General features: G+C 41.1%; 1 protein-coding gene across 2 annotated transcripts in view; it reads left to right on the top strand.

Moving 5' to 3' along the window:
• The first annotated feature begins 2371 nt into the window (after positions 1–2371).
• Positions 2372–24989, top strand: part of SAXO6 (stabilizer of axonemal microtubules 6) — a 44029-nt gene continuing 21411 nt past the window's right edge. The window contains exons 1-7 of one of the 2 annotated variants that reach the window (XM_075931414.2): positions 2372–2744; positions 3586–3700; positions 8814–9184; positions 9601–9735; positions 11386–11565; positions 15108–15247; positions 17065–17164. In XM_075931414.2, coding sequence (XP_075787529.2) covers positions 2727–2744; positions 3586–3700; positions 8814–9184; positions 9601–9735; positions 11386–11565; positions 15108–15247; positions 17065–17164 — 1059 coding nt within the window. In that variant the 5' untranslated portion in view covers positions 2372–2726. The remainder of the gene's footprint in view (positions 2745–3585; positions 3701–8813; positions 9185–9600; positions 9736–11385; positions 11566–15107; positions 15248–17064; positions 17165–24989) is intronic. The other variant, XM_075931421.2, reaches the window with a different exon arrangement.

Below are 24989 nucleotides of genomic sequence, written 5' to 3'. Positions count from 1 at the left end.
TTGAAATAACATCAATTATTCTGAAAAAATGCTGCTGTGTAGACGTATCCTAAGAGACATCACAAATATATTTCTCACCCTCATCCTTATTCCAGGTAAAATCTTTCATGTCAGAGCTGACCTTTTCTCTGGTCTGGATCCAATAGCTTCTTTTGTATACTCTTGATCATTGATTGCTTCCCATCTCTTAAATATAATTTTCCCAGGCCAAGAATTCTTTGTTTCATTCTCCCACATCCCAAATGGAAAAATACTAAATTGAAGATGGATTCCAGCACTAGGTGACATGGTCACTTGTCTTTGTAGGACCAACCACAGTTAGGTACTACCAATGCCTTTCACTAGAAGTTTTAAATTGATAAGCAGATTTATACTTTATATTTCTTTCACATACAAGAATGATATGTACACATAAATTTGGATCTGAAGACCATAAACTATTTGTGTATTTACAGCATGCATGTAAAAAGGTGACACATAAATTTGGATTGGAAGACCATAAACCATTTGTGCATTTACAGCATGCATGTAAAAAGGTAACTGGATTGTTAGCTTGCATAAATGTTACTCGTGTTTTACTCACTCCTGTATATGGGTTATTCAAAGGCAGATAGGTTTCATGGGGCAAGTTAATACAGTTACCTAGTTAGTAGCATTACAGAAACAATTATGAAGACTCTAAGGCCTGGTCTACACTAGGTAGAGGTGGAGGGAGGTCCACCTAAGATATGCAATTCCAGCTACATTAGTTGGAGTTGATGCACCTTAATCCATGTCCAACTGTGGGAGATTGACGGGAGCACATGTTCCCGCTGGCTTCCCTTACTCCTCACAGGAGGAGTACAGGATGCTGGCAGGGGCTGCCCTGAGCGTTCGATTTAGGGGTCTACACTAGACTCGCTAAATTGAATGCTAGAAGATTAACCTCTGGCGGTTCAGTCTTCTCTGTAGTGTAGACATGCCCTCAACTGGGGAAATTTATAGTAAAGAAATATGATGTAAAATGCATTTTTAGGTGGTGGTGAAGATAACCAGGTGATGCCATGTTTTAACTGCTCCTGGGCACAAAGTCCATCAGCAGCCAGTGGGCTTGTGACTATAACTTGGTTAGTAGTTTTTTACAGATATAATAATTCATGTGATATTTTGATCCAGTTTCAATACATTTGAGGAAGCAGACACCAGCTCAAACTTGGAGGTCTGCATTTTGAACAAGGAAGCTGTTGTCCAATAGGAGACAATACATATCCCACAGAGGAGTTAAAGAGTTTTAGCCTCTTAACTGGCTCCTTAAGAAAGTGTCTCGAACAATACAAAGAAACATGACCGCTAAGTTGTTTTACTTAGCAAAGCTCATGGTTTCAAGTGACTAAAATATCCCATGAATATATTACATATTAAAATTAGGATTTTTTGGCCTTTGGTATCCCTGAATACAAGAAGTGAAACTTGTTGAATCTTTGGAATGCAGAGCATATCTTCCTCCTTTGTATTCTTGAATATACACAAATGTTTTATTTTGTTTAAAAGGTAATTATAGACTGTAAAGTTGCCTAATACTCCACACCAATCAACAATTTTTGATGAATGCTTATTATTAATTATACTTTTACTAATTATTATTACTTTTTAATACATGGCTTTCTTCCACGTAACTTTTAGCGTAATCAGCAGTAATTGGATTGTACCATATTTCAGTTGGAATGCCTGGTACCTTACAATCATACAGACAACAATGTTCAGGCCTCATGAAGTTTAATCAACATTAAACTGACAAATCAGTGAATAACAACTGCAAACCACATTAGGTACAGAGAGTCAACAGTGGAAAACAGAAAGGCTATGAAGTTCTCCTGTCAAGGTAGCAATGTCTTAATGAGGGTTAGGCAATGCTGGGGCATGGATGGATTTTTCAGGGAACATAAGTATACCAATGAAAGTTTACAGTGTAGACCTGGCCTCAGTTAGTTGTACTGGTACAAAGTAGTGTACACTGTAACTGCTTTCCCTGTGCACAGGCAGCTTTGGGATCCTCTTTGCGGCATTCTGTGATCCTTGCCACTTGGATCCTTGCGGCTTCCTCTTTGGAAGCAGTGTGCTGGCACCCCAACAGCAAACCCCACAACCCAGAGAGCCCTGAGCCTTTGTATAACCCCCTCACACCTACTGGGTGTGGCTCATTGTCCCACGTAGTGGCACTTAAGGCAACTTGCAGAGAGAAAGAACGAGTTTGCTCTCCACTGCCTTAGCTAAGAGCCAGGAGGCTTTTGGCTCAAGCAGTTGAGGCTCACCACTAAGCCCCAGAGGGTCCAGGTTAGATTCCGCCTGCTGGGCTGGAGAACTGGCCATGGGCGGGGGCAGAAGGCCCAGGGGAGAGCCAGCCTGAGGAAGCAGAAGCCCCACAGGCAGCGACCATCCCTCCCTGGACTGGAAAACCAGCGGGTTCCTGGGGCCCCCAGGAGCAGCCCGGCAAGCGGGGCCAGGGCATGTGGGGAGGCTCGAGGCGGCCCCAGCAGGGTCAGCCCGGAGCAGAGGCTGCTGAGGCGTCTGGAAACCTCGCCAGGCCTCCAGCCCGCTGCCGTCTGCCCCCAACCCAGCAGTAGGGGGAAGCCGCTGGCAGCGGGGCCTGATTGGGCGGCTTCCTGCGCAGGCGCCGAGGAGGGAAGCCAGGCCGGGGGCTCGCCAGGGAAACCGGAGTGTTTACAGCCAACGGCCCCGCCGCCGCCATGCCCGTGCGCTTCAAGGTGAGGGCGGCCCCGGCGGGTCGCTGCTGCAGCGGGGCGCAGCCTCCGCATTTGCCCCTTTGTGTTAGGGGCCGGCCTGCGCCCCGTCCCCTCCGCCTTGCGGGCTGCACGGGCCGGGTTGGTACCGGTCCTGCGTGGGCGGGAGCCGTGTGGGCTCTGGGTCGGCACAGGACAAGGCGATGGGGCAGGACCTGTGTGATAACGGGGCTGGCAAGCGGCTGGGGGGGGGGGCTAACTCCGTGGGCCTGACCCTGCACGGGTGGAGGATGCCGCTGTGCTGGCAGGGGATAGGGATGATGCAGGGCCCCTGCGCGTTGCACTGGCATCGAATCGTGCGTGTGGGCGGTGGGGTACTGAGCTCGAGAGTCGCTTGTACGGGGAGTGAAGGCACAGGATGGGGGAGGCTTGTGGATGACGCTCATCCAGAAGCCGGTCTCTTCACTGTTTATGTGGTACAAGAGATGTACAGGGTGTTCAGCAGAATATCGAGAAAAAATACGTTTCTTGCTCCCAGGAAGACTGATTCAGACAAATATGATCCGAGAAACAAGTTTGGGATGACCTGGAACCATATAACTTATTTGTAAAAACATGGTTAAAACTTAAGAATATGCAGATTTTAGGCGTTATCCCTGGCATATGAAATGGTGCTGTAATACTCTTAGAAAGCAGAACAAAAAGTTTTTGCTTACTGTCAACAAGATTGTTTTAGAAGAGAAAGAGTTATCGGATATCTATGCTTCACAACATGCCTGTGGATATATAAGAGCTGGGAGAGGTGTTGCTTTTGGGAGTTAGGTGGAGAATGACACCACTCACAGTGCATGTCCATTTGCTGTAGGGATTGAGTGAATATAAGAGGAACTTCAAATGGGAAAAATCAGATCTGTCAGAGTTTTGTGACCCTTCACAAGAGCAAAAATCCTCAAGGGCTGGACTTCGATCTGATCAACTAGGTAAGCTATTAGAAATAACTGCCATAACTTCTACATCATCTTTGCACAGAGCCCAAGTTTTGCAGAAAGTGAACTTGTAGTTTGCATTATTTATCTAACCCCTGAAAAGTACATGCCATTTACCAGTGTACATCAAACTCTAAACATAGGCACAGAGTTACCACAAGATGGGTTGTATTGCAGGAGCATAGGGTGGAGTAATCCAGTAAATTAGGTATTTGAGATGTTTGCGTTCTTAGGCTTATAGTGGTACAGGATAACAAGATGAAGATTTATCATTGAGAGGCTTTCTGAAAGATGGGCTTTCAGTACACACATGAAGGAAGCCGCAGGTCTTGGAGTCATTATGCAATAATTAGGAACTATTGCTGTTTGCATGAAAGAAGACAGGCAGGAATTAGAAGAGATGGTAAAGGACACCACACATGGGCTACGTCTAGACTGGCATGATTTTCCAGAAATGCTTTTAACGGAAAAGTTTTCCGTTAAAAGCATTTTCGGAAAAGAGCGTCTAGATTGGCACAGATGCTTTTCCGCAAAAGCACTTTTTGCAGAAAAGCGTCCGTGGCCAATCTAGACGCGCTTTTGCGCAAAACAAATCTCAGCTGTCTACACTGGCCCTTTTGACCCAACGGGAGCAGCATAGTATTTCCGCAAAAAGCACTCATTTCTTACAGTAGGAAGTCAGTGCTTTTGCGGAAATTCAAGCAGCCAGTGTAGACAGCTGGCAAGTTTTTCCGGAAAAGCGTCTGATTTCCAGAAAAACTGGTCAGTCTAGACACAGCCATGGAGTAGAAAGCAAAATATGAGTAGGAAAAGTTTGAGGTAGTGTATGGTATAGACAAAAGAGATTAAAGAAAGGTATAGATATGAATATGCAGACACTCTGCAAAGTGTTCATATTAGAATAAAATTAGTTGCCTCGTTTGAGCTTGACATTTAAACCTTATTAGTAAAATTGCTTGTCAATGTAAGCACTAGGCAATTTGATAGGATAATTACTTATCTTGCTAGAGCTACCTTCTGCCTCACCACCTTCTGCTCTAAGTGCAAGGTACTACCTTTGACCTTGCCTTTTCTAACAATCATATAGCAATGTGTATAGTGTTATTAAAAATATTCCCCAAACAGAATACTCTGTAGCTCACACTTTTCCCCTGCTGAGACAATGAGAAGAAACACCTGACAGGTTGCAGTCATGTGGCTTTATGCACTACAGGAAGTTTGTCAGATACTATAGTGATGAGTTCAGTGTAAGAATATGCATTTTTATTATAGAATGTAATTTACCTCCAGTGAGATTTCATGAAGGGTGAATTAGTAGGCACCCGGGGCTTGATTCTTAGTGCTTTTGCAATCAAGACCAAGGGTTCAGTTATTCATGGATCCAGAGTTTCATAGGAAATGCTAAGCATGTTCAGCTCCAAAGTGAGGGCAATATACTCAGCCCTATGCACAATCAAGGCCCTGGGTTAGATAATTAACCATGCCCTTCTTCTTGGCCTTGGGTCTTTTTAAAAATTGAAGTAATCTCAGTTTAGATTTATTTAAAAAGATAACTTCATGAAAGATCAAATCAGAGTACAGGTAAATATCTACTTTAGGAAAACAGCAAGCTTTTTTTTCTCATGAGCTAAATATAAATTAAAATTCTTGTACCAGACCCCACATTTGCACTTACCTTTCCTTATCAAGGAAAATGAACATTTCTACTCATTGTTTCCATAGGAATGCTACGTTTTAGTACTATTTGTGTCTTAAACTGGTACTTGCATTTTAACAATTTATAATTAATATGTCTCCAATTTATTGGATTTTATGTTGTCACTTTATTTCTAAAATTAAGATTTTAAAAATTGTAGTGACACTTTTGAAATTGCTTTTTCTACTCCTCTTGCAAAGTCTTTTGCACAAAATGCAGTTAAATGTAACTCTGAATTCAATGGTGTTGATTTTTAAGTTAAACAGCTCTCCCCTCTTTTTCGGAAGTTCTTAGGAGGAGTTTTGCAGGTAGCATTTAGAAATCACCTCACCATCAGAGTCTTTTCTGTATGTTTCTGAGGACAAATAAGAAGTTGGAACTGTCATCTTTGCTGGTTCTCTCTGGTTTCTCAAACAAAAATGGTTTTCAGGTAGTCACTGACAGCAAGACTCTCAGAGTAATTCCAAGAAAGCTTTTATTTGAACCAATATTGCTAACACCAAACATTAAAAAAAATCACGTCTTAGCTCCAAAGTCATAGAATTGATTAAATCTTAATTTAAAAAATGAGGTAATTTTTGTTTACCTTCTGATTTAAGCCTCTGTAAATGTGTCACATTTCCAAGTTTTTTTCCATAGCCACGAGAGCTAGAACCTTTAAAGTAGGGCCACATCTTCACTTCCTGGAAGATGGATGCTATGGTGGTCGATTGTCTGGAGTTCGTTTTAGTGGGTCTAGTAAAGATCTGCTAAATCAAATGCTGAGGGTGCCCTCAGAACTCCTACCCCTTGCGAGGAGTAGGGAAAGTTGATGGGAGCATTTCTCCCATTAACCTCCTGCTGTGAGGACGCGCCGAAGATCGGCTTAAGGTATGTTGACTCCAGATATGGTTTTTTATGTAGCGGAATTGTGTATCTTAAGCTGACCTTTGGCCGTAGTGTGGACCTGGCTTCAGATGTCATGTACCTAGACTTTAGTAAGGCATTTAATACGGTCTCGCATGATATTCTTATTGATAAACTAGGCAAATATAACTTAGATAGGGCCATGATAAGGTGGGTGCATAATTGGTTGGATAACCGTAGTCAGAGAGTTGTTGTTAACGGTTCTAAATCCTGCTGGAAAGGGATAACAAGTGGAGTTCCTCAAGGGTCTGTTTTGGGACTCGTACTGTTCAATATCTTCATCAATGATGTAGATATTGGGATAGAGAGTACGCTTATTAAGTTTGCAGATGATACCAAACTGGGTGGGGTTGCAACTTCTTTGGAGGATAGGGACATAATTCAAAATGCCTTAGCAAGTTAGAGAAATGGTCAGAGGTAAACAGGATGAGGTCTAATAAAGAGAAATGCAAAGTGCTCCACTTAGGAAGGAACAATCAGTTCCATACATACAAGATGGGAAGCGACTGTCTAGGAAGGAGCATGGCGGAAAGGGATCTAGGGGTCATAGTGGACCACAAGTTGAATATGAGTCAACAGTGTGATGCTGTTGCAAAAAAAGCAAATATGATTCTAGGTTGTATCAACAGGTGTGTTGTAAGCAAAACTCGTGAAGTCATTCTGCCGCTCTACTCTGCACTAGTTAGGCCTCAGCTGGAGTACTGTGTCCAGTTCTGGGTGCCACATTTCAAGAAAGATGTGAAGAAATTGGAAAGGGTACAGAGAAGAGCGACAAGAATGATTAAAGGTTTAGAGAACATGACCTATGAAGCCAGGCTTCATGAACTGGGCTTGTTTAGTTTGGAAAAAAGAAGATTAAGGGGGGACATGATAGCAGTTTTCAAATATCTAAAAGGGTGTCACAAGGAGGAAGGAGAAAATTTGTTCCTCTTGGTTTCTGAGGACAGGACAAAGAGTAATGGGCTTAAAGTGCAGCAGGGGAGGTTTAGATTGGACATTAGGAAAAAATTCCTAACTGTCAGGGTGGTCAAATATTGGAATAAATTGCCAAGGGAGGTGGTGGAATCTCCCTCTCTGGAGATATTTAAGAACAGGTTAGATAGACATCTGTCAGGGATGGTGTAGACGGAGCTTGGTCCTGCCTTGAGGGTGGGGGGCTGGACTTGATGACCTCTTGAGGTTCCTTCCAGTCCTATTATTCTATGATTCTATGATACTCATCTAATCTCTGGGAACTAAGGATTTAATCTAAACATCAAATGTCACAAGACTCAGAAGCATGTGGGTTGGCAAAAACACAATTTCTTGTCATGGTTTTTGGTGTACTTAGGTTGCGTCTTTTCAATCTTTTTTTCCATTTTTATGCCCAACTTTTTTTCTGGTCATATTTAATCAGATACATCCTTAGAACACAACTCTCAAACTGCTAGTGTTTGGCTCGCTCTTGGCTCTTTCTGTCAAAATACATATTTAGTAGTTTCTCTTAAGAGATTATGTCAATTTAAGAATTGCTCAAAACAAACAGATAATGCTGAAAATTTCCTTCTGCCATTTTCCCAGTGTTCTTCCAAAGGTTACATTACTGTTTATGGTATTTATATGTTTTGTATCACAAGGATTCTGTGCATCTGACATTCTGTATGTTACCGTCTTCCTGAAAAGATGATTTAGTCTCTTTCCAGCTGCATTGTAGTTCCTCATAGATTAGTTTATGTACTCTGTCTGCGACTACTCATCTCAGTCAAATAGAGTCCTTTGTTAGTTTAACACTCTCCAGCCGGATTGTGTTGTCACATGTTATTTAACCATTGTATGTTTAAAACCATCTCAGATAATCAGTGTCTCTTTCTTGTGTAACTATGAAAATGTTTTTCCAAGTTTTAAAAATATCATACTGTATAATGTATTAAAGAAAAGTTGTTTTAAAGACTACTTTAGAAGGTTTTTTTAAAAAAGGGATTCTATGCAGATATCCATACAAAATGTTATTCCGTATGGTCACTGCTCTTCTTCGACTGTAAAGTGAGAATCTATTCAGTAATGCACCTATTCAAAATACTTCAGTAGTTTAGGAAGTTCCATGCCACACTTGGTCATTATCACAATGTGATAATTTTAGCCACATTAATCTTCTTAGTGGCTGCAGGTTAAGTTTCTGCCCTGAGCTATGTTCACTCACTCCCATTGACTACACAACAAGTTGCAAAAGAGGCAGAATTTGGCTTGTGCAGCTTGATCCTGTGACAAGCTAAGCACCCACATCTCCCACTGACTCAGCTAGGAATTAAAGGCAGTCAGCATGTATGTAAAAGAGCTCAAACTTTCATAGGCTCGTAGTTTGTAACTGTTCTTGCTCAGAGATATACAAAATGTATTGAAGATCAGTCTTGTGTTATGTACTCATATTTTCATCCCAGTATGTTAATATTCTAATCTTGTGATACAGTATCTTTAAATCTTACTAGATATATTTTATTGTGCTCAAGTTTAATGCATGTTTTGTAGGAATCACAAGAGAGCCAAACTTCATTTCCAAGAGAAGGGTGCCTTACTTCAACCCACAAATTTCAAAGTCCTTTGAATGGAGAGGAGACAGTGATTTGGAAGGATATTTGGATGACATACCAGAAGCTGAAGGTTTTGGGCCTGCAGAGTTACACAAAGATAACCACAATAATGACAGAAGTCTGGAAAATATTGAAACACCGGAAGCACCTAGGCTTCCTAAAAAAATTAGGTCCCACTCTGCAGATTCTAGAATTGAATCGGCCATCATCCTTGAGGAAAACAATAAGAAGTTGCCACCCCCAACGCCAGAAAACCAAAAAGCAGTATTTGTACCTCCAAAAAAGCACTTAGAAAAAATGGATAATGGGGTAGGGATCCTGAAAGACGTTTTCCCTTTCTTATAGTCTATTGGTAAAGTTAATGTGACTATTAAATTAAATATAGTTAAGATAGCTTTCCTGCTTAAAACTATTTTCTCTTTTTGTTATTATTTTGTCTCTATGCAACTATGAATTTTGACATCAATCTATGTTAAAATTCCATTATGTAGGAAAAATGGGACCAGATTCTGATTCTGCCTAAATCCATAGGAGTTTTTCAGTTGGATTTTTAGTTTGTAAGTTATGGTCTTCAAAGATGTTATAGAGAATGAGATAGTGTATCTTTCATTCAGTTACTTGTCTTGATCTAAGCATGAAAATGATAAGTTTAGTTAAAAGTAAGTTGCAGCAACAGAAAGTAGCAGAGAACACTAAATGAAGATTCATTGTTTTATGTTGACCAGTTTCACAGAGTCCTGCAAAAGAAATCAGGCATGAATATTTCACCTTCAAATAATTTCCCCAGAAATTCTGAATATCAAAGGCAGTTTGTATGGAAAACCCCCCCAAAAAATTCTCCATTACTTGCAGCTGACCAGGTAATTGTAAAGAATCTGAAAAGTAAATATATAATTTAGTTTATCAATCAAGAAACTAATTTAATAACTATTATTTCCTTATATTTTGTGGTAGTAGACTGATACGTTACTTTATAGTGCCACTTTTGTTTTTTAATATATAAAAAGCATATTAATTCACATATACTCCCTTATAAAAAGATCTGATCCTGCATCTCCCTATGCAAGCAACATTTTCATTGAAGTTTCATATACTTCAGTGGGAATTTTGTTTTGTGTAAAGTCTGCAGGATAAGTTCAGTAATAGTTAAGTGTTGTAATATCACATTGTTTAAATTATGAAAGATTTCACTGACTGCTCCTTTGAATTGAGATTATATTACAGTGTTTCTTAAACTTTTTAAGACCGAGGAACATCAAACAATATTTTTTTTTAATGAGGAACACCAAGAATTTTTTGTTGAGGGGGAAAAAGAAAAAAGCTGGGGGAAAATTATTGTGGGGGGGGGGGGGGGAAGGTCGCCTTCCCCTTTAAGGGTGGCCATTTTAAACTCTGTTCTCTGCGGCACGCCACCGACTGCCTTGCGGCACAGTTTAAGAAACGCTGTCCTATTACTATGAGTCTGTTGCTCTCCTAATTGGTGTTCATTAAAACAGCTGTTCCATAGCAAAGAACAGGAAGTCTGAAACAGTAGGGTTTTTTTTCTTTCACATAGTTTTCTTTAAAAACATAGAGTAAAGGCCCTTGTCTTGCAAATGTTTGTGTGTGCTTAAACTTACTACCATTTACTACTAATTTGAGATCAATGGGACTACTTACAGTAGTAAAGTTATATACATATACAATGTTAGCAATATTAGGGTTTAAAATTTAATTTTTTATCATGAGATTCTAGTGTTATTAACAGAGTATTGGATCTTGACTTTCTAACCACTATCTGTAAGCAACCTGATGAAAAGTACATCTGAGTATTACAGTACTAGAGACACCTAATCCTTGAACAGATGTATTAAGAATGCCCAAATTATCTCCGCCTCAAGATGATTGGTCTAATCCAAGCCCATATAGTAAAGTTGAAGAAAAATTATCTCTTAAAGGACATGACATATGCCATAGTCTCATTAGTCTGTGGGAAGATCAGGTCTGACCATTTGTAATAGTCAAATTCTTTTTTTTAGTTTATAACACAGAATTAATTGCAGAAAAAAGGATGGATCAAATTACTGTGCAGTAGGAACATTATCTTAAACCACAAAAGAGTCCATCAGCAATGCTGACAGACTGAAATGTTGGTTTTATGGTGTCTTGTTTCAAAAATATGTGATGGGTACAAATCTTAAGGGGAATTGCAAAGATTTGTCAATCACCTTTTTCCCCAATTTAAGAAAATAAGCTTTTTGCTTCTTTTTTTTTTAAGTCATAAATAAGGAAAAGCAGTTGGGTCTAATCTTGGAAGTGTTCCTGAATTACATCCTTGCTAAGAAATAAACTTAAAAATAATTACTGAAATTAAGTTCCCCATTTATCCTATACATCTAATAATTAACTTTTCCACAAACAGTATTTGTTCGCCCTTTGCTCTGTGTACATATTAGTGCATCATTATGATAACTGATTTTGAAAATTTGACTTCAAGGTTAGCAAATTAACACTATATTTTAAATTCAAAGGTTATTCACAATACAAGTAAATCCATTCCCCAATTTAAGTCTCTTGCAATTACCCCTGAAACTGAATATGAGAAAAGTTTCAAAGTTTCTCCTCCAGCGAAGGAACCAAAATTGAGGAGTGATTTGGAAGAGAGAGAATTTCCTGTATGTGCACCAGTAAATATGTCACCTGAAAAAAAGGTATTAATATACTTCAGTATCTTTGAATGGTCTGTTTTAGTGTGTTTCCTGTTAAGTTTTAATTATTGCATATGACACTGACATTGGGAATGGTTCTGCTCTAAACCAGGAGAAACTGAGCAGTGTAGACACGCTCATAAATTCAGTCTAATGCTGAACACATAGATGCCATGGTCATGTTTCTGTGATTTCTGTATCCGGTATCTTTAGTTTACAAGTGAAAATAATGTTTTGTTATGCTGTCTACCCATACACATCCTTAGCTTAGCTCTTGAGAGTCTTTCCTTTCTGTGTACTGCTGCCAACAATAAGGAATCTGCTAGCCAAGTTATGCCCTGCTTGTCAACTATGCAGTCTCCTAATGCCCAAGCATGAGTAGAATTGAGTGCATTTTTGTATTAAGTGTGTGGCTTCTCTAGGTCTAACAGGAGTAAAAAGCAATAAGTGTTTTGTAATCACAAAAGTCCAAAGCTATGCATTTGAACTTGTACAGGGAATGAATACAGTGTGTGTAAAGATACCAATTTTACTGTCAGTTTTCAGACTACAGTTACACTTAAGGGTGCAGAGATTGTAATTTTTATTCAACTCACTTTTTAAATTGATAGGAAATTAAGTATTAGGCCAGCACACCATGTAGTATAGACCAGGGGTGGCCAACCCATTCAACAAAGAGAGCTGAAACAGCGGCGGAAAAAATGCAAAGAGCTGCACCAGAATTGTTGAGCCAAAAGGGGGGGGGAAAGGAGGCTGCCCCTTTAAGAAGCAAACGTAAGCTTTTTTGGCCATATCAGGCTCCTGTCGATGGCCATCATCTTGGGCGCCATTTTGAATCACCATACCAGTGAGCACAGGGGGACTGGGGGCAGGGGCCTTTTGGGGGAGGGAAGGGGCGCAGGAGCAGCTTCACAAGCCACACTTTTGGGGCTTGCGAGCCGTGTGTTGGCTACCCCTGGTATAGACAGATTCTAGTATCTAGTTCAAATATTAGGATGTCTTTTGTAAAACCCAGACAATAGTCAGTTATCTCTTAGGGTATGTCTGCACTACTACCCTAGTTCGAACTAGGGTGGTAATGCAGGCAACTGGAGTTGCAAATGAAGCCCGGGATTTGAATTTCCCGGGCTTCATTTGCAACTCCGGTTGCCTACATTACCACCCTAGTTCGAACTAGGGTGGTAGTGTAGACATACCCTTAGATATTATATCCACTAAGGTAGTGATAGGTAAGGATGTTAGTGTATAATTGAATAGTCGTGTAACTGCATGATATTTTAGCAATTACGTGACTATTCAATAGTTCCTGGGGTGGGGCCAGCAACCAGTGCACTCCCGGACCCTCTCCCAGGGAGCCCCCATCACTCCGTACTGCTGCCCCTCTATCAGAGGGGTGGCAGGCAGGAGCTGGTCCACGAGGGAAGCCAGTTTAAAAACCAACCTGTGCCTGATACAGAAGCAGCAGCATGGAGTGGCAGTTACCAGTGTCTGCGGGGGGGGGGGGGGGGTCTGAGCTCCCTGCGGACAGATGCTGTTCTATAGAATACCAGAGCCAGCTCCTCACAGGCACCAGCTCCCCTGCCCTCTTGCTGCCTCTGATACAGAGGCAGCGGGGCGGGGAGGATGCGTGTAGTTGACAAGATTGATAAGCCCAGGCTTACTGGTTAATCGTGAAGTCGCCTACACATTGACATCTCTAGTGAGGAATAAACTGCGGCCTGCAGGCCACATGCAGCCCCTTGGGGCCCATAACACATTTTGTTTACTTTTACCCATGCTCAGGGTTGTCAGATTCTGGTGGTTTCCATCTAGTTTTTTTCCTATCGGTATTACTAAAGTGACACACACATAAACAAGGGCAGATGAAGTGAGGTGCATGCTGATTGCACACAACATTGACTGTGAACTGTGTAATCCCTCTGCATCCAATCAAAGTGCTGCCATGGTTCAGTTGGCAGACCCCACAAATTCCAGATACATAGGTGCTGTTAGCAAAACTACCCAATCCCAGTAGACCATATTGGTTACAACAAGCTTGCTGAGATGGAGGGCCGCACATGTGACCTGCTCACTGTCCTAAGTTGCTCATTGCTTCACTAAAGGCTGGTCTTCCCTAGAGCTTATGTTGACGTATTCAGCATTAGGTTCATTTTGTAATGAATATGTCTGTGCTGCCCAGTCCCTCCTATTGACCTAAAGCATTTTTAAAATTGACCCCTATACTTCACCTGAATGAGTGAAGCCTGCGGTGACGTTCATGCCTCCTAGAAACACTGTGCATTGTAATTTTGAGGAAGGGGCCTCCAGGTGGTGATTCATTGTGCTCTTGTGAATGCTCTGACAAGCACTTTGAACTCTTCAGCTAGGTGAATCGGAAAAGTCCCAGGGGAGTGTTTGTATGTTCATTTCCCATTAGAGCAGTGTGGAGTGCACACCAGCACAGCTTAGCTTGCATGGCCTCCAGCATGAACCATTCAGGAGACAGTGGATCTGATTCATGGGGGTGGGGGAAGACTCTGTGCAGGCAGAGCTCTAAAGCAGCAAAAGAAATGCTAAAATGTATGCCAAAATTACACTAGGCATGGTTGGTAAGGGCCACACCAAGGACACTCAGAAATGCCGCCTGAAAATAAGGAACTACATGTATACTACAGGACAAGGCTGGTTCTGAGACACAGACATAGGAAACTGATCACATGCACCCATAACCATCCGCAGCAATGTTTTAGTCGCATGAGGCTTTGGGACCTTAGCCCAGCATTTCAGTCTGCTGCAGGGACTGTGGGACAGAGCACAGTGCATCACTCCTTGAGTCAATATAACCCCTGGTAGTAAGGTTTTGCTCTGTTGACAACAGTCACATAACGGGAACATGCAAAATTGTGCTCGTTAAATTGGTTGCTCACAGTCAAATTAAATAAAATCAACCTAATTTTCTAGTGTAGACATGCCCTAAGTTACTTTGCCAAATATTTCTTACTGTTGCTATTTCAAGTTGTATTACCACCAGTGCATTTGAAATTTAGAGATGGTGTGGGTTGTTGGTTGCAGGTGTGGCACCAATTCATCTTGAGTTGGTTAAAATACACTACAGTAAAAATACAAGTGGCGACAGGACTTTTTTCCCTGAGAGCAGAGTGGAACTGATTATATCAATAGTGGAGAATACTTATTCCTTATAAAATGAGGTTAACAGGGGCTTTCAAAAGAGGGTTTTTTTCCCCAGCATTTGACTCTGTGTAGATGGGCCAAATATCGGAAAAATCTCTTCCAGGAAAAGAATTGGAACAAGATATGCAAATGCAAGCATGATTTGCATACCTTCTTTTGAACCTCCCTTCCCCCGCCCCTCTGCAGTGTAGCTGTACCCTCAGTGCACGGTGTTGGACTTGATGACTTCTTGAGGTCCCTTCCAGCCCTATATTTCTATGATTCTATTTTTTCAAATGTTAAAGTAAAAGGCTAGTGTCAAACAGAATTTGTGTTTTCAGTTTTTTTTTAGTTTGTTAGCTAATATGGTATTTCTAAAATTATCTTTGCCTTAGAATGAAAGGAAAGAAATATTCCTAAAGCCAGCGGGAGATTCAGCAAATCAAGGGAAATCAGAAACAGAACAGAAACAACCCGAACAAAAAAATAAACAACATATTGCTCAAAAGCCCCTTTCTTTACATACAAGTCTTGGGTATGTATATATAGGATAATCAAATGTAGAACTTAGGTATTCAGCACCCTAATATTGTGAGGGGTGGTGGGCATTCATTATTTTGACATTGGAATCAACTGCATTACCTTGTATATCTGTATTACACTTTATATCCATATACATCTTTTTTTCCACTTCATATCAGCATTGTGATTGTGCTTGCTGTGCATAAGCCAAGACATTGCAGCATTCTTCATCAGCTCACTCTGGACCATTGCAGTGCTGCACACAAAGGCAATTCAGTTAGTTCTTGTAGTGCAGTCCCCCATTGCTGTAGGTTATCATTCAGTGACTGCTTTGAAAATTTTGGCTGCCAACTGAGTCACCTGTAAATTTGCTCACTTATTGGTTGCATGCAGGCCCTGAGGTACTTGGTGGTTCTCTGCTGCACCATGCCTCATACATTAACATGAAAACTTGCAAGTGCCATAAAGACACCTGAAAAATATGGAGAAAACTGAGTTGGTCAGATAATTCTATGGGTATTGCATACACCTTCTGCTTCTCAGTATGGTTACATTGCTTTGGGAGGTTATACTCTTCTTTTTAAAGCAGAGCTCCTATGCTTTTGAGGTCTGAAAAAGAGAGAGAAAACCCCAGAAAATGGACATCAATCAAAAATGTACAATCCACTCTTGCCACCTTCTAATAAATTAATGTGCCTCCCCATTGTTTTTTTTCACCCACTTTTCTTTTTTTGAGGTTTTACTAGGGCAGGGGTGGCTCAATGTCTTCTCTGCAGGCCTGGACCACTCTTATCTCTGGACCTTGGGAGATCAGTTTGTTTTGCTACAAACCAAGAAAAAACACAAATACAACAGATGCATTTATTCATGGAAAAACAAATGAAAATAATGAGATTAGTTTCCTTAACTCTTTGGTTGTTAATGTTTTGGCCTTCAGACTCAGAGTCATATTAGCAGTAGCTTTTGAAGGCTGGTGATCCTCTGCCATGATATCTGTTGCGAGGCTGTAACCCTCTGCCCCTCATGATCCTGCAGCGGGTATTTGTGCAGAAAAGAAGCACACAAAGCAGTCATTAGAGCAAACCCAAATTGTGAACACATGCAAACACACAACATTCATCTTTTGATTGACTTGTATCAGTTGCAGATTCATTCTGTATTTTGCAGGTTTTACTCCTGGAAAGGAATTAGTTTTAGTTTTGATGCACTCCAGTGTTGCCTCTTGAACTGGTTTAATTGCACCATCGTAAGTAGAACATAAAGGACCAAGTTGTGATAGTTTCAGAGAGGGAAAACAGACTTTGCTCAAAAATTAGGGAAGGTTTCAACTATGATTTTTTCCTCCATATTAATATATGCTAGGTTAATTTTATTTATGAACTTTTGCCTTTTTATAGTCTGTGTTCCTAAAGAAGTGTTGAACAAAAGTGTTTATTTCAAGTTGATTCTGAAAATGAAGTTAATTGTATTTTGGGCCACGTTAAAAAGATGGTGATTGAAGTGTTCCTGACATTTTAGGCAGACAGAGCTAATTTTTGTATGTTTATGTATGTACATGAGGGATTGGTTGTAAACGATCTAATTTTAGTATGTCCTGAGCACTTTTGAAAATCCCGCTACTTTTTAAGTGCCTAAATATGGATGAGCCTAACCTGAGGCACACATTTTTTGGAGTTTTGGCTTTGGAATTCATCTTTCATTGTCATATAGCTGTTACTATTCAAGAGCACTTGTAATTGTATTTATATAGGTATGATATTTGTGTTTAAGCAATCTGCTAGATAAAAAATAATTGAATTTACTGTTTTCCCCCTCCTCTTAATGTTCTAGGAAGGTGAACACTGAATATAGATCGAAATTTTTGTCCCCAGCTCAATATTTATATAAAGATGGAGCTTGGTCACGTATCAGGAAAAACATACCAAATCAAGTGAGTATCCATATACAATTTTCTAAGCATATAAATATTCTTTTAGGGTCCCACCGTTCTTTTAGGTGCTGCAGTTCCTCATCTCCCATTGAGGGAATTCAGGATTCACCCCCTTTGTAGAGGGATTAAACTCAAGGTACTCCATTTTGTAAAATCCTTGTAATAACCTTGTGTAGTCTATGAGACAGGCATTGTCACTTCACAGTGGGATTTCTGTGCCTATGACGTGCTGAGAAGATAGGTTCCAACCAGCTATGACCAAAATAGAGCAGAAATGTAATTGAGGTGGTCTGTGGGAAAGTCTTCTGGTTCTAAGTTTTTGCAGATTCATTGTTCACAGAAACTAATGCAGAAGGAGTCAAAAGGAATTGTAATCCAATTCCTTGCTTTGTTGAGATAAAGGTACATTTTTGCCTAAATGTTCATATAGTATTGTATGGGAAACTAATTTTGTACAGGCAGTCCCCGGGTTACATGGATCCGACTTACATCGGATCCCTACTTACAAACGGGATGAGGCAACCCCGCACTAGCTGCTTCCCCCCAGCAGACCAGGGAGACGCGAAGCTAGCGCTCCCCTTCCCCCAGCAGACCAGGGAGACGCAGAGCGGCTTTTCTCAGGAGACACCTCAGCTTGAGAATAAAGGACTGAGGGAAGTGAGGTGTGGGAGAATAAAACTGAGCTCTGGAGAAATGTTTGGCTAGAGTTTCCTCTACAATATGTACCAGTTCCGACTTACATACAAATTCAACTTAAGAACAAACCTACAGTCCCTATCTTGTATGTAACCCGGGGACTGCCTGTAATTTGTTGCAGCATGTCATTGCAAGATTTTAGAACAACTGAACCTCATAATAATTATGGTGAAATCAAATTTATGAGGACCTAAGAAGACTAAAAACATTCAATATTTTTATATTTTTAGTATGTATTAAACCTCATCTTAGTACAGTTAAAATGTTAGGAATTTCTAGTTTGAGCAGACTCTGACTGCAAGTGTCATGGAAACACTTTTAAAGTGAAATACCATTTTGTCAAATACAGGACTATTTAGCACTTTAAAGACTAACAAGATGGTTTATTAGATGATGAGCTTTCGTGGGCCAGACCCACTTCCTCAGATCAAATAATGGAAGAAAATAGTCACAACCATATATACCAAAGGATACAATTGGTTTATATGGTTGTGACTATTTTCTTCCATTATTTGATCTGAGGAAGTGGGTCTGGCCCACGAAAGCTCATCATCTAATAAACCATCTTGTTAGTCTTTAAAGTGCTACATAGTCCTGTATTTTGTTTCAGCTACACCAGACTAACATGGCTACATCTCTATCACTATTCATTTTGTCAAATGACATCTTTCTGTGCCCGTAGGATTTTTGATATTGTGGAAGTAACAATCAAAACTTCATGGAGGGAGTTTGAGAGAGTGTGTGGCTGCAGGGTGACCCAAACTAGTTATGAGGTGCATGGTGACAAGGAAATAAAGTAATTATTTGCTGCAATCTTTTTTTCTATCATTTTATAGTCCAGTCACTGCAATACCTATGATAGTCAAGGATGAGGATGCTCGTAATGGAGAACTACTTTGTGCCTTATCCTCATTGGGATCAGGTGGAGATAAATGTGTGTAGCCTTTCATTAGTAAGAGAAAAGAGCACAATCCCTCTCTAGGACAATAGACCTGTGTTTCCAGTTGTCTGGCCTTTCCCAGGAGGTATTTTGTTTATGAAGAGTCACAGGAGATGCTAATTGGAAGTTACAGGACCTCTTTGGTGGCATTCTCAGAAATGCTTCCAGTTCCACACGCAGGCCAGGTAGGCAGGCAGAACTTTAGAGTCTCAGTGCGTGGATGAGACGATGGTGTAGGGAGGAGGGGTTTAGATTTATTAGGAACTGGGGACACTTTTGGGAGGGGGGGAGCCTATACAGGAAGGATGGGCTCCACCTAAACCAAGGTGGATCCTGACTGCTGGCACTAAACATTAAAGAGGTCGTAGAGCAGTTTTTAAACTAAGAGTTGGGGGAAAGCCGATTGGTGTGTAGGAGCACATGGATTGGACAGAGACTTCTCTTAGAGAAGAGTCCATTGATGGAGAATCTCTAGGCTTTAGTCAGAAAGAGAGGAGGGGAGATGATAAAATATGGGCCAGATCAAACAAGAAACAATCACATATACAAGAATTTAATACATCAGGGAAGGGCAGACAAATAAACAATGGCAATTTTTTAAAGTGCTTCTACACAAATGCTAGAAGTCTAAATAATAAGATGGGTGAACTAGAGTACCTTGTATTAAAGGAGAAGATTGACATAATAGGCATCACAGAAACCTGGTGGAATGAGGACAATCAGTGGGACACAGTCATACCGGGATATAAAATATATTGGAAGGACAGACTAGGTCATGTGGGTGGTGGAGTGGCAATATATGTGGAAGATAATATAGAATCAAATGAAGTAAAAATCTTAAATGAATCAACATGTCCCATAGAATCACTATGGATAGTAATTCCATGCTCTAATAAGAATATAGCAGTAGGGATATATTATTGACCACCTGACCAGGACAGTGATAGTGATGTTGAAATGCTAAGGGAGATTAGAGAGGCTATCAAAATACAAAACTCAGTAATAATGGGGGATTTCAATTATCCCCATATTGACTGGGTACATGTCACCTCAGGACGAGATGCAGAAATAAAATTTCTTGATGCGTTAAATGATTGCTTCTTGGAGCAGCTGGTACAGGAACCCACAAGGGGAGAGGCAATTCTCGATTTAGTGCAACACAGGATCTGGTCCAGGAGGTAACTGTTACAGTACCAATTGGGAATAGTGACCATAATATAATAACATTGAACAATCCTGTGGTGGGAAGAACACCTCAGCAGTCCAACACTTTAGCATTTAATTTAAAAAAGGGGAATTACGCAAAAATGAGGAGGTTAGTTAAACAGAAATTAAAAGGCACAGTGACTGGAGCCAAAAAACATAGCAAGAGACCTAAAAAAGAGTCACCGTGGCTTAACCACCATGTAAAAGAAGCAGTGAGAGATAAAAAGGCATCTTTTAAAAAGTGGAAGTCCAATCCTAGTGAGGTAAATAGAAAGGAACATAAACACTGCCAAATTAAGTGTAAAAATGTAACAAAAAAAGGCAAAAGAGTTTTTGAGGAACAGCTAGCCAAAAACTCAAAGTAATAGCAAAATGTTTTTTTTAAGTACATTAGAAGTAGGAAGCCTGCTAAAAAACCAGTGGGGCCCCTGGACGATTGAGATACAAAAGAAGCAATCAAGGATGATAAAGCCATTGTGGAGAGACTAAATAATTTCTTTGCTTCAGTCTTCACGGCTGAGGCTGTTAGGGAGATTTCCAAACCTGGACCGTCCTTTGTGGGTGATGAATCTGAGGAACTGTCCCGGATTGAAGTGTCTTTAGAGGAGGTTTTGGAACAAATTGAAAGACTTAACAGTAACAAATTACCGGGACCGGATGGCATTCACCCAAGGGTTCTGAAAGAACTCAAATGTGAAATTGCGGAACTATTAACTGTGGTTTGTAACCTATCCTTTAAATCTGCTTCTGTACTCAAGAACTGGAAGACAGCTAACATAACGCCAATATTTAAAAAGGGCTCTAGAACTGACCCTGGCAATTACAGACCAGTAAGTCTAATGTCAGTACTGGGAAAATTAGTTGAAACAGTAGTAAAGAATAAAATTGTCAGACACATAGAAGAACATAATTTGTTGGGCAAAAGTCAACATGGTTTCTATAAAGGAAAATCATGTCTTACTAATCTATTAGAGGTCTTTGACGGGGTCAACAAACATGGACAAGGGGGATTCAGTAGATATAGTGTACTTAGATTTCCAGAAAGCCTTTGACAAGGTCCCTCACCAAAGGCTCTTGTATAAATTAGATTGGCATGGGATAAGAGGGAAGATCCTTTCATGGACTGAGAATCGGTTAAAAGACAGGAAAGAAAGGATAGGAATAAATGGTTAATTTTCAGAATGGAGAGGTATAACTAATGGTGTTCCCCAAAGGTAAGTCCTAGGACCAATCCCATTCAACTTATTCATAAATGATCTAGAGAAAGGGGTAAGCAGTGAGATGGCAAAGTTTCAAGATAGTCAAGACCAAAGCAGACTGTGAAGAACTTCAAAAAGATCTCACCAAACTGAGTGATTGGGCAACAAAATAGCAAATGGAATTTAATGTGGATAAGTGTAAAATAATGCACATTGGAAAAAATAACCCCAACTATACATACAATATGATGGGGGCTTATTTAGCTACAACTAATCACATAAGAGATCTTGGAGTTATTGTGGATAGTTTTCTGAAAACGTCCACACAGTGTGCAGTGGCAGACAAAAAAGCAAATAGGATGCTAGGAATTATTAAAAAAGGAATAGAAAATAAGACGAAGACTATCTTACTGCCCCTATAAAAAACTATAGTATGCCCACGTCTTGAATGCTGTGTACAGATGTGGTCTCCTCACCTCAAAAAAGATAAAGGTTCAGAAAAGAGCAACTAAAATGATTAGGGGTTTGGAATGGGTCCCATATGAGGAGAGGTTAAAGAGACTGGGACTTTTCAGTTTAGAAAAGAGGAGACTGACGGGGGATATGATAGAGGTATATAAAATCATGAGTGGTGTGGAGAGGGGGAATGAAGAAAAGTTATTTACTTGTTCCCATAATATAAGAACTAAAGGACACCAAATGAAATTAATGGGTAGCAGATTTAAAAGAAAGTTCTTCACACAGTGTACAGTCAACCTGTGGAACTCCTTGCCAGAGGAAGCTGTGAAGGCTAGGACTATTACAGAGTTTAAAAAAGAGCTAGATAAATTCATGGATGTTAGGTTCATTAAAGGCTATTAGTCGGGGGGTAAGGAATGGTGTCCCTAGCCTCTCTTTGTCAAAGGCTGGAGAAGGATGGCAGGAGATAAGTTGCTTGATCACTGTCTTTGATCCACCCCCTCTGTGGCACCTGGCACTGGCCACTGTCGGCAGACAGGATACTGGGCTAGATGGTCCTTTGGTCTGACCCAGTATGGCCATTCTTATGTTCATATGACAATAAAGAAATTCCATGACAAAATATTTAAAACAAAACTTGAGGGATTTTCCCCGCTATGTTCATAACTAACTAAAGGTTTGGATTGGATGGCTGAAAAAGCAAGGGTCTTTTAATATTAAAATGTTATTTACTAATCTCATGTTTATCTCACACACACACACACACACACACACACACACACACACACACACACACACACACACACACACACACACTCTTTCCTCCCCCCCATTGGTTTCTCTTTTAGTTATGACAATATATATATTATAGTGTATACTTTAAGGGTGTGTCTATACTACATAGCTCCGTTGACAGAGCTATGTGGATGAGTTTACTAGACATAGCAAAATGAAGTGGCGATTTAAATAATTGCCACTTCATTTACATTAAAATGGTCACCGCTCTGTGCCGATCAGCTGTTTGTCGGCACGGCGCGGTAGTCTAGATGGGGATCAACTGACCTCAGATCCCTTTGTCGTCAGATCCCTTATGCCTCGTGAAACATTTTGCTATGTCTAGTAAACTTATCCACATGTCTCCGTCGATGGAGCCATGTAGTCTAGACATACCCTAAAAGTTGTTCAACTTTTTCTTTCATCTTCCTTGACTGAGCTGTGCCATTCAGATTCTGATTTATGAGTTATTTGTGAACATATCAGACAGAGAGCACAGTCTAGCTCTTAGAGCAAGAATGCTGGAAAAGTAAGTTAAAGCTGGGAATGTACAAAGCTTCATGAGAAGGTACAAGAATAACTAAATTAACTTCTAGAGGAGTTAATTTAAAACATAATTCTTATAGATCTGATCCTTGCTTCACAGCTAGCTATTTGCAAGATAAGGATTGCACGATCAGGCCCTACATGACAAATAATAAATAGAACTGAACAAAATATTTCAGATACATTTGCAATTTAAAAGCATTCAACCATATGAGAAATAGATTTTTTTTGTAAAACAGAGAGACAAGTTTAAATCCTTAAGATTTAAAAAAGAAAAAGTTAAAGCATGACCAGTTAAATAAAAAACCAATTTCAATCACTTCTCTCTCTCCCGAAATAAACCAATATAAACAACACAAAGCCCTTCACAACTTAGTCCTCTTCTGCCTACCTGATCTTGTAGCTTATCACACTGTCATCCACCATCTTCACTTTTACTGCCAACCTTGTCAGCTTCTCCCCTCAACCATCATCCTGCCTTCTCCATATCACGCTGTATGCATGGGAAAAGTTTCATGAAAAGATCTATAAAATCATTACCTTACCACTTTCAAATCTCTCCTTAAGACTGACCTGTGTTCTGATGTCTAGAAAACATTGCTTGATGATCATAGCCAGTTGTGACTGTCCCTGTTCACCTTCCTCCATTTTCTAATATTACTGATACCTGCATTCCAGCCATTCCTCTTATTTTATCTCTATCTCCAATTTAAATATTATAACAAAATTGTGCCAGTTATCTCCTGTATCTATTTATTTGTTTGTAGGTTTTATCCCCATTCCCAGTTCTTCGGTTAAATCTACACTCTGAAGATTTTCCATGTATAGCTATTCTATTCTGGCAACGTGCTTCTAGAGCAGATGCAGAATATGGCAAAACTGCAATTTTGCTGTTATAGTCATGGCAGCTACATCTGTATTTCCTCTCGTTGACCCAGCAAGGACACCCCACTCTCAAGTTTCCAGATCGCCAGTCTTTCTGGGTGGCAACCTGCATCTGTCTTCCTCCTAACAGGGATATTTCCAGGGTGCCCAAATACTCTACCTTCACTGTGTTATTCCCAGCACAGACAGGTTTCTCAAGCACATGTGCTTGCTTTCTCTTCAGAGATGTTTAATTCATATACAGGCAGTCTCCGGGTAACGTACAAGATAGGGACTGTAGGTTTGTTCTTAAGTTGAATTTGTATGTAAGTCGGAACTGGTACATATTGTACCCCAGGTGTCCCCAATTCAGCCGCTGCTGAAACTGACCAGCGGCTGACTACAGGAAGCCCGAGGCAGAGCTGCTTTGCCCCGGGCTTCCTGGAATCAGCCGCTGATCAGTTTCAGCAGCAGCTGACTTGGGGACACCTGGGGTAGAGCAGCTGGGATGCTGCCAGGTTGGTCCCTGCAGCGCTGAGGTGCGGCGCTGCGGGGACCAACCCGGCAGCGCCCCAGCTGCTCTGTCCCAGGCGTCCAGATTCTCCCGCTGTTGAAACTGACCAGCAGTGGCTGAATCGGACACGCCTGGGGCAGAGCAGCTGGAGTGCTGCTGGGTAGCTCCTCGGTGCTACTGGACCAACCCAGCAGCACCCCAGCTGCTCTGCCCCAGGTGTCCCCAAGTCAGCCGCTGCTGAAACTGACCAGCGGCTGATTCCAGGAAGCCCGGGGCAGAGCAGCTCTGCCTCAGGCTTCCTGTAGTCAGTCGCTGGTCAGTTTCAGCAGCGGCTGACTTGGGGATGCCTGGGGCAGAGCACCTGGGGTGCTGCTGGGTTGGTCCAGTAGCGCCACAACTCGGCGCTGTGGGACCAACCTGGCAGCCCCCCAGCTGCTCTACCCCAGGCGTCATGATTCAGCCGCTGCTGAAACTGAGCAGCGGTGAGAAAAGCCTGGTCTGCTGGGGGGGGGGGGGGGAGGGAGAGGCGCACTAGCTGCGCTCCCCTCCCCCCCCCAGCAGACCAGGCTTTTCTCGCCGCGGAGGACGCGGGCGGCGGGACCGCCCAGATGCGCCGCGGTCCCGCCG

Source organism: Pelodiscus sinensis, chromosome 1 (assembly GCF_052426305.1).
Source record: "Pelodiscus sinensis isolate ZL-2025 chromosome 1, ASM5242630v1, whole genome shotgun sequence".
Lineage (NCBI taxonomy): Eukaryota > Metazoa > Chordata > Testudines > Trionychidae > Pelodiscus > Pelodiscus sinensis.
This window is presented reverse-complemented; position numbering and strand designations above follow the sequence as displayed.